The 14,052-nt window shown below is 44.5% G+C and overlaps 1 protein-coding gene across 1 annotated transcript; it reads left to right on the forward strand.

The window, feature by feature from the left end:
• The first annotated feature begins 265 nt into the window (after nt 1-265).
• HNMT (histamine N-methyltransferase) lies at nt 266-13,513 on the forward strand. The gene is made up of 6 exons (XM_008943945.1): nt 266-402; nt 1,281-1,333; nt 5,500-5,607; nt 9,115-9,245; nt 9,832-9,925; nt 13,158-13,513. Exons 1-6 carry the CDS (start codon nt 266-268, stop codon nt 13,511-13,513), a joined length of 879 nt encoding a protein of 292 aa, XP_008942193.1.
• Nucleotides 13,514-14,052: the final 539 nt, after the last annotated feature.

Raw genomic sequence — 14,052 nt, forward strand, 5'->3', positions numbered from 1 at the left:
TGTGTCAGCACAGTTAAAAAATGCTGGCATTTCCTCCGTGCAGATGAAGGGTGATCTATTCCCCTGTGCTGCCCAGACCTGATGTACGGTTTCTCTTGCAGAGTCGCAGAGCGCTTTTCCAAGTGCTCTGAGACCCAGCAGCAGGGCCAAGGGCACAGAGCAAAGTCCGGGTACGTGCTGTTTTTCACCTCTCCAGTGTTTGTTCTTCCTTCCCGAGGTCTGAAAGAAGAGCTGCAGGGAGCAGCTTGTCCTCCCGACCCCCAGCATGGCATCGCCCATGAGGAACCTCATCTCCGACCACGCCAGATACGTCCAGTCCTTCCGCCTCTTCCTCGCCAGCTCCACCGAGCACCAGAGCATGCGGGCCTTCCTGGAGGGACAGCTGCCCGCCCTGCTGGCCAGGTAACTGGGGCTGGCCACCTCTGCTGGAGCACAGCCTGGGGCTCGGGGGGCTGCCTGCCAGGGGCAGATTGCTGCTCCCTGCCGCCCGCCCTGCCTGGAGGTCTCTGATAGGGCTTGGCTGGAGGTCTCACTTACAGACGCTGCTGAACGGCTGCTCCTGGGACAGAGCTGCTGAGCAGGGAGGAGATAAGGCTGGACTGTGGACTGTTTCCTTGCATGCAAACACAGCTCACCCCGGCTCAACCCTAACATGTGAAAATGCAGTAACTGATATTACATTCTAATACTACCGTTGATTGCAAGCTTTTTTTAAAAGTAATCTTTTCAGTTAACATTTAGGCTCTGTCTAGTACGTGTAAATAACACTCTGGCTTTGCCTGCTGGTCTGTGTTTGTTTTCTGGACCCCTCACTTTCCAGGCTGGCTCAGGCAGCAGTGGGGTCAAATCCTGGTTCTGGGGAGGCCCTTCTCTTGGGCCAGGATTGTATGGCTCTACCAAGGCTTTGCTAAGGGATTGCGAAGGGTTACACTGTCTCCTCTTCCTCCTCATTTTGCAAAATGTAAAACTTCTACAAATAACTTTTAGCTGGTCCTGACCCAGGGAGGTGTCTAATATCTGCTGCTGCTTATATGCACTTGTAATAAAAGCAGAACTCCTCTACAAATTGCCCAAATAACTGGAAACTAGGAATCTCCAATGAGCAGAGTTGTGAATCTGATCCCCCCTGCCAGTGTGACATGCATGCCTGTATATGCACACGTTGCATTTGATTCTGTCCTGCAGATTTTAGTCTTCATGGGCTCTCCCGTGGTTCACAAAATGGATGTAACCCTCTCTCCTGGGGAGCTCTCTTAAAATCTATAAATAATGTTTTTCAGTATTGGAAATGGGAAGTCTACAATCAATATTCTGAGTGTTGGTGGTGGAGCAGGTATGCTATGAACTTCAGTATTGGTATGCTTCTTTTTTTTTTCCCCAAAGAATAGAAGATTACGAATAATAGAAAGGAGCAGAGTGAAAAATTAGTCTTTTATTGTAAATTCAGCTCGAGGAGCAGATGGCATTAGCTGGTGTGTGATCACATCGTCTGAAAACAGCTTTTGCCTCTCCACCCTGATTCTTTTATGTCCTCCACAAGAAACCTCCTTCTGCACCATCACTTCTTGAGGGCAGAGAAAGGCTTGAAGTGCCCCATAGTGTTTCTCTGAAAAAAAAAAACAAGCCATAATGTCTTGGATTCTTCAGAATATTAAATTTTTACTTGCATTGCAATTATTCTCCCTTCTAATTATTTACTGAGGTGAAAACCCCTCATTGTTGCTACCTCCTGCCCTGCTACATGACAGCCTTGGCTGGCCTCTCTTTTGCCTGTACATACTTGCTGACCACAGTCCATGCACAAGCTACTCCTGGAGCTCCTGTTACCCCTAAAACTGAAGCTAAACATAAGCTCCAGAAGAAATCCAGAAGAAATCAGAAGCAGTAAGTGTCTTATCTGAAGTTCACTGAGTGGAAAAACAATACCAATAATATCAAGTAGATTCTTCTCATTAAGTTCTTGCTTAAGTTCCCCCATAATTAAAGCCTATGTTTTCTAATTATGCTCTGCCCATTAAGTCATCAAACTTAAATTTTATATGAACAGTTAATTTAGTTTAAATGCTTTTGTCATACCATCTCCAAAGACTAATCTCAGCTATGTCAGTCTCTCCTAATAAGTAAAAATTATTGTATGTAAATGATGGAACCTTAGTTAGAAAACAGACAGTGTGACAGAGAAGGAATATTGCTCTTCAAAGGAAACCATTCTTCTGCCAAAACAAAATGTTGTTTTCTAACAGAAACACATTATTTAGTGAGAAACTTCACTTCCTAACTCCTGCTTAGTATGATGGACAGACAGTCAATAATCACAGAATGGTGGGGGTTGGAAGAGACCTCTGGAGATCATCGAGTTCAACACCCCTGCTAAAGCAGGGTCACCTAAATCAGGTTGCACAGGATCACATCCAGATGTGCTTTTAATATCTCCAAAGGAGACTCCACAGCCTCTCTGGGCAGCCTGTCCCAGGGCTCCAGCACCCTCACAGGAAAGCAGTTTTCCCTTATGTTTAGGTGGAAATTTGTGTCTTCTGCTTTGTTCCCAATGCCCTTTGTCCTATCACTTGACACCACTGAAAAAAGAATGGCCCCATCCTCTTGATACTTGTCCTTTAGATATCAATGAGCATTGGTCAGATCCTCTCTGAGTTTTCTCTTCCTCAGGCTAAGCAGCTCCAGGGCTCTCAGCCTTTCCTTGCCACAGAGATGCTCCAGTCCCCTCAGCATCTTTGTAGCCCTCTGTTGGACTTTCTCTGGTAGTTCCTTGTCTCTCTTGAGCTGGTGAGCCCAGAAGTGGACGCAGTACTTCAGAAGTGGTCTCACTAGGGCATTAGTAGAGCAGGAGGAGAACCTTCCTTGACCTGCTGATTACACCTTTCTTAAAGCACCCCAGAACATTATTTGCCTTCTTGGCTACAAGGGCACAGTGCTGGCTCATTGTTAACCTGTTGTTCACCAGGAGTCCCAGGTCCTTCTCTGCAGAGCTGCTTTCCATCAGGTCAGTTTTTCCTCCCCAGGTGCAGGACTCTACACTTGCCTTCATTGAAATTCATTAGGTTCCCCTCCTCCCAACTGTCCAGATCTCACTGAATGACAGCACAGCCTTTGGTGGGTCAGCCACTCCTCCCAGTTTTGTATCATCAGCAAACTTGCTGAGGGTACACTGTCCCTTCATACAAGTCATTAATGGATACGTTGAACAATAATGTGCATGCAAAGCTCATTTTGTGATATACATATCCTAAAATCATGAAAACCCTGCTGCTTGCTGATATGTGCCCATCCTGGCTCCTCGGGCACAAATTCCCAAATCCCCCCAGCTAAGCTCTGGCTGATGCTGGAGGGCAGTGATGGAGCTGCTCCTGGAACCTCATCCACCCCTGTGCTTTGCAGGGAGGAAGCATGGAAGGAGAAGTGTTTTCTTTCCACTTTTCCACCTCGGGAGACAAGAAAACCATTTAATGTAGCACCATATCCCATTACACCCACCCATCTACAGCGCCTGCCTTTGCCTAGACTCTGCCTGATGAAGTTCACACTCCAGCACGCAGCACTCTGTACCTTTAAAAACCATAAAAGTCATCAATGCTGCTATAAAGTAGCAACTGCACTATAAACTATCCCGTTACGTAAAATGTTTAATTAGAAACTTAATGGTGAACATAGTGGTAGCCTTTAAAAGGTAATTGTGTTGGAGAGTTTAAATAATTCGGATAGCCTAATTGCCAAATTGTTGATAATGCAAGCTGCCACAGATTTGACTGTAAAATGCCTCAGGACACTTGTTTGCATATAAAAGAGCTAACTGAAGTCAATTAAGGCTGTGGATTAAATTATGAATCAAAGGGGTGGGGTTTTTTTGGTTAAAAACAATACGAGGGTGGTTTGGTCATACAAGAGTGGAAGGGAGTGTATTAACCTGTCTGCATATGGAAATGTAAAATTCAATTTATTTTTTTTTATCAGGACCTTCACAGCTTTTTCAAAGCACTAATCCATTTTACAGGAAGTGGGTATAGGACCCCAAAATCAAAATATTGCTGTAGTTCATTACAACTTCTCTGTTCCCAGATTTTATCTCGACAGCCTGCAGATGACTGGCTGTGCTCCGATTTTTCTCTACAATGCAGGGTGTGCAGTGACAGCAAAGATGCAGCTATTTCTGCTACTTCAGAAATTCCATTTCCCTCCCTCAAAGAATGTATTTGCACAGATGCCATGTAAAATTTTGGTGCTATTAGTCGCATTGAGAAAGACACCTCAGTTTGAAAAAAATGGAACTTTTTGTCAATTTTTATGTTAAATTCTTAGACTGTTAATGAGCAGGTGAGACCTGGACTGGAGCACCTGATTTTGACCCGTGGTGTTGTGTGATGGGGCCAGAAGCAGGCAGAGAGCCCGATCTCCACAGGTCCTCAGAAGGGGCCTGTCTGGCATCCCAGTTTGCTGAATCTTCCATTCAGCACATGACTTTATCCATTTGTAGGGAATTTTATAGTGTGGAGTCGTGTGCAAGCACAAGCACATCTTTCAGGGCAAGGCTCAGTGTTTGTCTGTAACACAGCCCCTGGCTCTACTATTCACCACAGTTACCCTCTGCTTCACTCTTTCTACCTTAATTTGGTCTCCTATTGTTTTTTCCACCCAAAATTTATCCAAGCACAATAAGCAGAAGAGAGCTCTAGGAAAGCTAAGCAAGCCAGCATGATATTGTCCCTGGACCCATGCCTCTGTCAGGAGCATCAGTTCCCTAAGCTTCATATATTACAGATGGGGAGAAGTGGCCAAGAGTCTTTTTAAATTTTGAAATGTTGGATCTGTTGGCATTTCTATCAGTAAAATAATTGCAGCTGGCCTGAACAGTGTCCAGAGAGAACTGTTTCTCACAAAGAAACTACAGTCAGCCCTGGGGTATTGTGTGAATAGGGGTTAGATAAACACAGGTGGTATGTTCACTATTCATGGTACTTATGGAAAAAGTTACAGGACACTACAGACAAACAGACATGACAAACAGACACATATTCTTTTCTCTCTCACCCATGCGACCTGATAATTAGTGAGGTACTTGGCTAAAAATGCTCTTACTGACTCCTAAGAAATCCTGCCAGGTTCACTGGTGATTTGGGACCATCAGAACTGGTACCATCAAAGACATTTAGGATTTTCCCCAGGAGGTTAGGCCATGTTCAGAAAATAGGAGGTCAAGCCATGTGCATCACTGTGCCTGGTTTTCCCTTGGCACTGATGATGGTAGTCAGAGAGGAGGAGTGAAGATAGCTGGAACTGGTATTTAAGTTTTTTCTCAAATACTAGAGCTAAATCTTCACTGGCCATCTGCTGAGAATACAATGCAGCTACATGTACCTGTGTGGTACATTTTCAGTACATAAATGGCAGGTATCAGTCTTCAAAACTGGGGATGGGATGATGGTGGAGACAACATTTGCCTGAGCTTTGCTTTCATCTTGTCTTTCTTATTACCTGCTTCCCTAGGTGAGATTGACCTGCTGATCCTTTCAAAGGTACAAGCCACATACCCAGGAGTCACCATCAACAACGATGTCATAGAGCCAAATGCTGACCAAATCTCAAAGTACAAAGGTATTTTTACATTAAACAGGTTAAGTTTATATTAAGTACACCATTAAAAAGAGCTGACCAATGGGTGACCCCACATTCAAATGTTTTCATGCCAAAACTGACCCTTAAAAGTTTTAAAAGTCACTATTTTATGCTTTTTTTTTTGGCCATCATTGCTTTTCAACAATGCTCAGTCTCTCATTAAAATCTTAATCTCTTACCCTGCAAAGAACTGTGCATGGCAAAGACTTGGGCTAGGCAGACTTTAAAAGCTAAGCAAGGTGGAAACCAATGGGTGATTGTATGGGAATAGAGTAAAATTCCCACATTTCAGAAAGTTTTCTCCTTCAACTTGCACTGAATCAGGATCCTTCCTCAACATCAAAAAGAAAATTTTAGTGTCTCATGGTAATTCTTGCATATCTTAAAAACTCAAATAACAAATAGCTAAGCCTCACAGTATGGCACTAAATTAGTTACCATCCTTTGAATTAGAAAACATGGAAAGGAAAGCAAAACAGGAAAGACTTCTGCTGTGTGCTCTGTGGCTTAGAGCTTGTTTCTGCCCACCAGCCCAAAGTTCTGAGAAACATTCATGAAGGAAAGCCAACCATTTTCCAAGGAGAACTGAATGTTAGCAGAGGTACTTTGGTCCTATTGCCCTACAAAGAGAGCATTAGATATCAATTCACAGTTTGATTATCACCGGAGTAACACCTACCAGGATTTACCTGAGCAGGTAACTGTGGTTGTGTGTGGAGGTGACAGCAGCTCTGCTGCACAGGCTGTGAGCAGCCCCAAGCAGAGCACACTTTGCCAGAAAGTGGCTGCTGAATGGAGGTGGCAGAAATGAATGAACCTCATCAGCAGCCTGCATTGCTGGAAACGCTCCAAAGCATAGTAAATACCAGACTGTAACACCACATGGTACATCTCTAACTCTGACTCTTGCTGAAGTCTTTAAAAAAAAAAGCATTCCCAGCATGAAGCAACTTGTGGAAGGTGAAGGAAAAAAATAAATAGAAACAATCCACTTCTCCCTCCAGTGGGGGAGTTGAGAGTCAATGGAAGCATCAAAGGCTCCCAGGAAACATAATTTCTTTTAATGTCTGTCTCTGTATTACATGGACCTGATCTTTGGAAAAATGGCTTGTGCCAAATCCCAGGAGTTTTTACATTGCTCCAGGAAGAGATGGTGAAGAATGGGCACAAGTGCATCTGTTCTGTCCATGAGAAGGTTTGGGCACTTTCACATAGCATTTCTATCCTGTCTGGGCTGTGGACCACAGGCTGTTTAGGACTGGATTTGTGCTGAAACTTCCTAAAGGTCTCACCACCTACCACTGATTAACTGGCAGTTCTATCCTGCTTCAGTGAGTTTCTTTCTAGGAGAAAGTTACAGAAAATATCAGATGCTGTCTTTATTTTAAGCTTTATGCTAAACTGGAAATGAAATATTCATCTGTATTTCTTTCTTCAAACTTTCTTATTTGGTAATTAATCATGTCCCCAGTAGGTATCATTAATTAGGTTTCTGAGCCCCAAGATTTTCCAGGGAGAGCTAGAAACATTATCTGTGCCTCAGAGGATTCAGAAGTTATGTTTTCTACCTAACCAGATACTTTCTCCTTGGGAAGGAGAAGCCAAGCTCACAAGAGAAACTCCTTGCAGGGAGGTGCAGTGATGACAAACTGAGGTTTCTCTTGGGCTGTGTTGTACATCAGAGGCTCTCCTCAAAGCCCCATGGCCAGACTGTGGCTTTCCTCCATTCTTGGTCCATGCTCCTGTGAAGTTCACTGATGACCATGGTTGGAGTGTTGGTGGCCTCACAACTGAGCTGTTGCCATTGCCTGCACAGCACAATGGCAGGCAGTCCAGCCTTGATGGCGCCCATCAAGGGCACAAGACCAGCTTCTGGCCCAGATAACAATCTGGGTTGAACCCTGGAAAAAAGTAAGGAAAACTTCAGTGGTTCAGGTGATGTGTTTTGACTTCAGATAAATCTTTGGGCAGAAACTTCCCACGATCAGAATAAGTTTGCCCTTTCTGAATTTTTGACTTTAAAAGCCCACTGTGGCAAGCAGTTCAGTTTTCTCCCTAGCATCTCCTCACAGCCTGTCTAGCAATTGAATTGAGCCAGATTGCACCAGATTATTTGTGATGATGACACGAACTGCTGCTGAAGGAAGCCTGGCTTAAAACAGCAAATTAAATCTGAACTGCAAGCACCGGGGCCAGTGGCTGATAAATGGAAATGAGCAGAAGAATGGCAGCATCTGAAAGGGGTGGCCCATTTCCAACCCTAAAAGAGAGGAGATAAGCACCGATGGAGCATTTCTCATCTGCCCGACAGGCATATGTCCTAATCAGAGCCCAGAAGGAGAAGCATTGTGATTAGTGGTGTAAAGGCGCTGGTCTTAGCAAATCATGTTGTTCTGAACATGTGTTCTGTAGCTAAGGCTCAGTCTGCCTTTGGGCCATCTAAGTTTTAAATTGATGTTAACTCCAGTGGAGCACAGGAATGGCATCCGGGCTGGCTCTGTCCTGGGGCAATCCCGGGCGCCAGGCAGGAGCGCAGTGAGACGAGCTCCATATGCCAGCAGATGGACATTAGTATTCCTGCATCCCCTAAAAGATGAAATTCTCTCTCAGCTTTCTCACACAAAAAGCAAAGAATTACAGCGATGAGCCAGGCCCTTGAGATAACTTATTCCTTGAATCCACTGCTCCAGCTTTCTGCTTTCCTCAGAAAACATCCCATGTGTCACTCTTTACTGTAGTCTTTATTTTAAAACACTATTATCCCTTTTACCTGAAGCAACTGGTCAAAACTGTGGCCTTTTGAAAAATCATTTCAACACAACAGAAAACAAATGCCAGGAGATGGATCTTTGCTCACAGAGCAAATCTCCTTCCCTTTCCCACCATGCCAATGGCACATTCTCAGAGTGAGCCATTTGCTTTCTCTGCCCTTCTCGAGTTTTTAGTTGTGCCTCTCTCCAAAATAAGCCCCACTTTGATCCATCCATCCATCCATCCATCCATCCATCCATCCATGAGCCTTTGCGTTTATTTATTTAGTCTCTGGAAAACCCTTTACCATGGCCTGGCTTCTGCTCAGCCAATTGGGTCTTGCGTGGGACCTGAGTGAGGGGGCCATCAGCTGTCCATTTTGGCACAAAACGTGCTGCTCATGGCCTCCTAACTGTTCATCCCAGCCAACGCCCTTTAACTCAGCCTGAGCCAGTCGTGGGGAAGAGTTTCTTCTTTTTCTTCCAGGTAAAAACTGGAGGAGCCCAAATGAGTGTGCAAAGGGAAAAGCATCAGACCTTTTAAGACTTCATGCTACAAAGACCTTTACAGCTCCCTTCTCACATACAGGCTCAAAGTTTAATATTCCACTACTGTATTAAATTGATATCCAAACTCTCTACCTAAATATGACTTTTGCATGTATTGAAGCTATGAATGGAAATTGGTCTTGTATTTGCAATTGAGATAACTGTCCTGCCTTCTCCTGTATTTCAGAGCGAGTGGCTGAGACATCAAACCTTGAGAATGTAAAGTTTACCTGGCATGAGGAGACAGCTTATGAATATGAAAGTCGAATGAGTGCAGAAAAGAAGCCTAAAAAATGGGACTTCATTCACATGGTCCAGGTAAAAGTCTCTGCTCAGTTAGTGTTGTCAAAGACTTGGCTGTTAAAAGCATGCATGAAGTATGTGACCTCATTATCTGCTCTAAAGGGGAAAAAAGGTGAGTTTATTTCTCTGTAATTTGAAGTATTTAAGCGTAAGTGAACTGCAGAAATGAAAGATGAGTTACAGCAAAGCAACTCTGAGCACAATAGTCCTATTAACCAGGCTGTGGGTGGCAGTTGACTAAAAATACATTTTAACTAGTGTTTTCAAAGCTCATTGTCCTCTCCGTGAAATTGCCTTTGTATTTCTCAGTTTACAGAAGCCATTACAAAGCCATCTTCCCTGCTAAGAAAGGCAAATTTCTTTCACTGAGGTTAATAAATGAACATGAGGTTGGGCCTGGGAGAGCCAGAGAGCAGGCAAGGCAATGACATCCCTGACCTTGCAGCACGAGCCCACTGCCTGGCATCGTGCTAACGTGTTTTGTTGTTCCGTTGCTCTCCTCTCAAGATTGGCCCCATTTGGTGTCTTTTACCTAGTGTATGAGTTATTAACATTCACCAGGACTGCACCACACTTCTGTAAGCATCTCTGCTCTTTCCAGATGCTGTATTACGTGAAAGACGTCCCAGCGACTCTCCGGTATTTCCACAGCCTCCTGGAAACACAGGGAAAGCTCCTCATTATCGTGACATCAGGTGAGAGCTGCTCACTCGTGCTGCCCACCTGGGCAAGAGCCACAAAGACTTTGAGGTTCCTGTGAGTTCAACACAGGCCAGCTAAAAAGCAACGCACGTTTTTATTTCAAACATCTTTTATCACCTATAGAGGTGTAGGAGCTGGTAACAAACGGTGTCCCCTCACCTACAGCCACTGAAATCTGCACGTTGTCTACATCTGCACAGCCCTGTGCTGCAGATTGCAAAGCCAAAGGCTCTGTGGGCCAGCAAACCCCTGCCATGGGCACAAAACACCTTTCTCTCACCCTCTGCCCTTCCCCATCCTCCAGCCTGGCCACTGATGGGCAGCAGCAGAGAGCCCTGAAGCGGGTGAGAGGCTCCATCCTGTGACCTGCCCTGGCACAAGCTCCTTCAGGCTCTGCTGTTTCCTGCAACAGGCTTTTCAGGCTGGGTACCACATTATCTCACTCCTGGAGACTTGCAGCATTAAGCAAATGGCTACGGCCGGGCTTGGCTGTGCCATGCAGCAGGTGTTGGAGCACATATGGTTCATTTTGTTCTCAAACTGCCCATTTCCTTAATATTATCATTTTGGGTGGAAAACAGCATTCTTAGGCTGTTTTGGATCTCAAAGAGATGTTCTGTGGTCAACCCAGCAGGAAAACAGAGGAGCAGAGTAAATGATGACCTTTTAATCCTGTGGGCAGGGTGTGCTAGAGATACTATAATGGTGGGGTCTAATTTGCTTCCAGAAAGCCTTTAATTTTTAATTCCACAAGCTGTGGAATTCTAGTTACACCGACAGTCCCATCTGATATTCTTGTCAGGGATGTTAAGTGCTATTTGCTCAGAGGTTTAAACTTAATTTCTTATTGAATTTGGCCATGTCTGCAAACTGTATTGTATTTGATGAAGTTCCTCTTCTGTGTTCATGAAGTGTCCACAACAGTGACACTTCTCTGACCTGAATTTATTTAACCTGTTTTTCTCCAAAATCTTTTTGATTTAAAGTGTTTTCAAGCAGCTTACTACAAGAAATCCATATTTAAAATTATCTGAGTTACTGTTCTTGTTCTTTGACTGCACAAGAGTAGATCACAGTACCAGACCACTGCAGATTATCTGTGTATAGTTAATTGAAACTCTTTTCCAGTTGCTTAACCTGTCCCTTTGGATATTAATGAAATGTGAATACAGGGAGGAATACATGTCTACTCAAAAGTAATATAATTAAAAACCCGAATTCCTGAAAAGTATTTGAAGTCCTCTCTGGGCTGGGAAACACTGTGTTTTCTGGTGGGCAGAATGAAGCAGAAATTGCTGGGGCCAGCAAGAAAATGGGAGAGAGGAGTAGGGTGCAGGAAGGAAAGGAGGGGAGAAACCTTGGGGGAAAGAAGAGTACAGAGAGGGGAAGGAAGGAGTGCTATGAACATGAGCACTGGAGCAAAAACAGCTACTGAAAGATAAGCAGAACAAAGCTCATTTCAGGAAATGAAGGTAAAGCCATCTCCAACACAAACACATTAGGATGTGTTAATTAAAACCCAGCCTGGGAATAGGATTGATAGGAGAGGGCTTGGTCAGTCGCTGAAGGTTGCCACCCCTCCTGCTCCGTCCCCGCCGGGAGAGCAGGCGAGTGGCAGGAGCTGTGCAGAGTTATCTTTAATCCATTTAAAGAATCTGTTTACATCGCTTTGAAAACAAAAGCAGTGCCATATGCTGAGCCTGCTGAGAGCTGTTACAATAATGCTGCGTTCAGGTAGTGTATAATTACCCAGCTCAGAGATGGCACTGAGTCACACAACACTGACACCAGCAAATTTCCTGCAATTAGTGCTCTGCATTCAATTTCCACCAGGTGAAAGAAAATATTGTAGCCCCTCTTCTAAACACCAAACTGTTTATTTGACTATAAATAACTGTTTGCAGATAAAGCATTTGCAAAACCGCCGAGCAACTGGTTTTTGTAGTTATGGAGATTTATAGTCATAACTCTCAAGAGCTGCTCATTAGGCTCAAAGTTATTTTCATCCCATCCAGTCATTGTGGGTGATCCTTTTACAAGTGATTTATAGTAGAAATGCTGAATCAGATCTCCAGGCTGGGGGAAAATAAATATGTGAAGACATATCTGGGGAGTTTTCAGCTTACCCAGCTGGTTTTCTTTGTAACACATCCCTGGAGGCATGGGCTCAGTTATGGAGGTGGTTGCAGTGCTACAGGAGCCGTGTCATTCCTCACTTTTCATCTTGGCACACCAAAATTGTACACAGCCCAAATGTCCTCCTGGCACGACTGGGGAGGTCTGCCTGGGGTGAGGAGAAGCCCTCTCATTGCGTGTGCCAAACAGCATGTGAGCACGATGGGAGTGAAGGCTGGGAGTATGGTGGACCTTCATCCTGGGCTCTGCCCATCTCACTCTTTTCTCCACCATACATCCAGCTGCATGGACAATGTGGTCAGGGTTTGGCACCTCACCTACTTCAGGTAGCAGAGAGAGAGAGAGCACACCAAATTTGTCACACAGCCCAAATGTCCTCCTGGCATGACTGGGGAGGTCTGCTTGGGGTGAGGAGAAGCCCTCTCATTGCCTGTGCCAAAGCATGTGAGCATGATGGGAGTGAAGGCTGGGAGTATGGTGGACCTTCATCCTGGGCTCTGCCCATCTCACTCTTTTCTCCACCATACATCCAGCTGCATGGACAATGTGGTCAGGGTTTGGCACCTCACCTACTTCAGGTAGCAGAGAGAGAGAGCTTACTGATAATAGGCATTTCAATGAAGCTCATGTGTAACTCAACCACATAGTAATTAGGTGAAGAAATAGGAGAGGATTTAGTCTTACAAAGAGGGAGCTGAAGTCTAGGGAATAGCTTAAATTGAGAAGATGGCACCAAATAACTTGTGTTCAGCATGTGGACTGCAGGAGGATGTCCTGCAAGAGCTCACCTATGTGTGGGAAGGAGAGGGGTCAGTGTGTTGGAAGGGGGGAGGATTAAGTGCTCATCTGGTGCCTCAGTGGGAGGTGCTGGAGCTCCAGGGTAGGTAAGGTGTCCATGCCCCCCTGCAGCCCCCAACCCAACCAGCAGGGAGACAACCATCTCCACCGTGCCCCAGGACACAGCTGAACTCTCAAGAGATCCTGCCCACAACAAGGACAACTGCTAAAAAAAAAATCAGATGATCAAAAATCTGTTCAGAGAGTGTTTTTCTTTATTGCTGAGCATTTTTCTGGTGGTTTATCTCTTAGAAATCAGTGGCTGGGAAACGCTGTGGAGGAAGTATGGGCCTTCCTTACCTTTCCAAGATCTCTGCTCTTACATTTCTTCTGCTGACATCAAAAGGATACTGGATTCAGCTGGGCTGAAGTACCAGGCCTATGAGCTCCCATCCCACATGGACATAACGAGCTGCTTTATTGAAGGGAACAAGGATGGGGAGCTGCTGCTGGATTTCCTGACAGAAGTGTGTGACTTCTCTAAAACTGCTCCACCTGAACTAAAGCATCAGATAATGGAAGAGTTAAGAAAGCCTGAATGCAGTGAAAAAAGAGATGGGAAGGTGCTTTTTAATAACAACCTGAGTGTAATAGTGGTTGAGCCATGAGATAACTTCTTGTTTCTTGATTCAATGTGGATAGACAGATACAGGCTGTTAACAGTTGAAATATGTTTTCCATACTTTGTGAACAGCTTAGGTTACCTCAGTACTGATATAATTTTTGGAGCCTGCTAAGAAATCAGTATAATCTCTTGATATAAGTGATCTTTAATACCCAATTAATTCTGCACTAATTATAAATGTGTAACTCAATAAGCAGTTGAATGTGCATTATTACATGGATGTTGTATAATCAGATGTAACTTGGACCATCCACCCAGGCACTGCAAAAACTTGACCATTTCCTAAGAAGTAAGCAAGAATGATGCATGTTTTCATCATCTTCATTTAAAACTCTCTACAGACAGAATAAACAAACTACAACTTCTCAGTGCAGCTGTTAAGAGTGGAGGCTCAGAGGGACTGACCACTTGGGTAGCTGCTCGATGGGGTTTCTTGAGTTTGCTGTGACTTCAAGATCTCATACCTCCAGTCACTGTGAATATGGCCTTGAACCTTCTGCATGTGCTATGGTTGCTTGCTCC

Source organism: Merops nubicus, unplaced genomic scaffold (assembly GCF_000691845.1).
Source record: "Merops nubicus isolate BGI_N331 unplaced genomic scaffold, ASM69184v1 scaffold19337, whole genome shotgun sequence".
Lineage (NCBI taxonomy): Eukaryota > Metazoa > Chordata > Aves > Coraciiformes > Meropidae > Merops > Merops nubicus.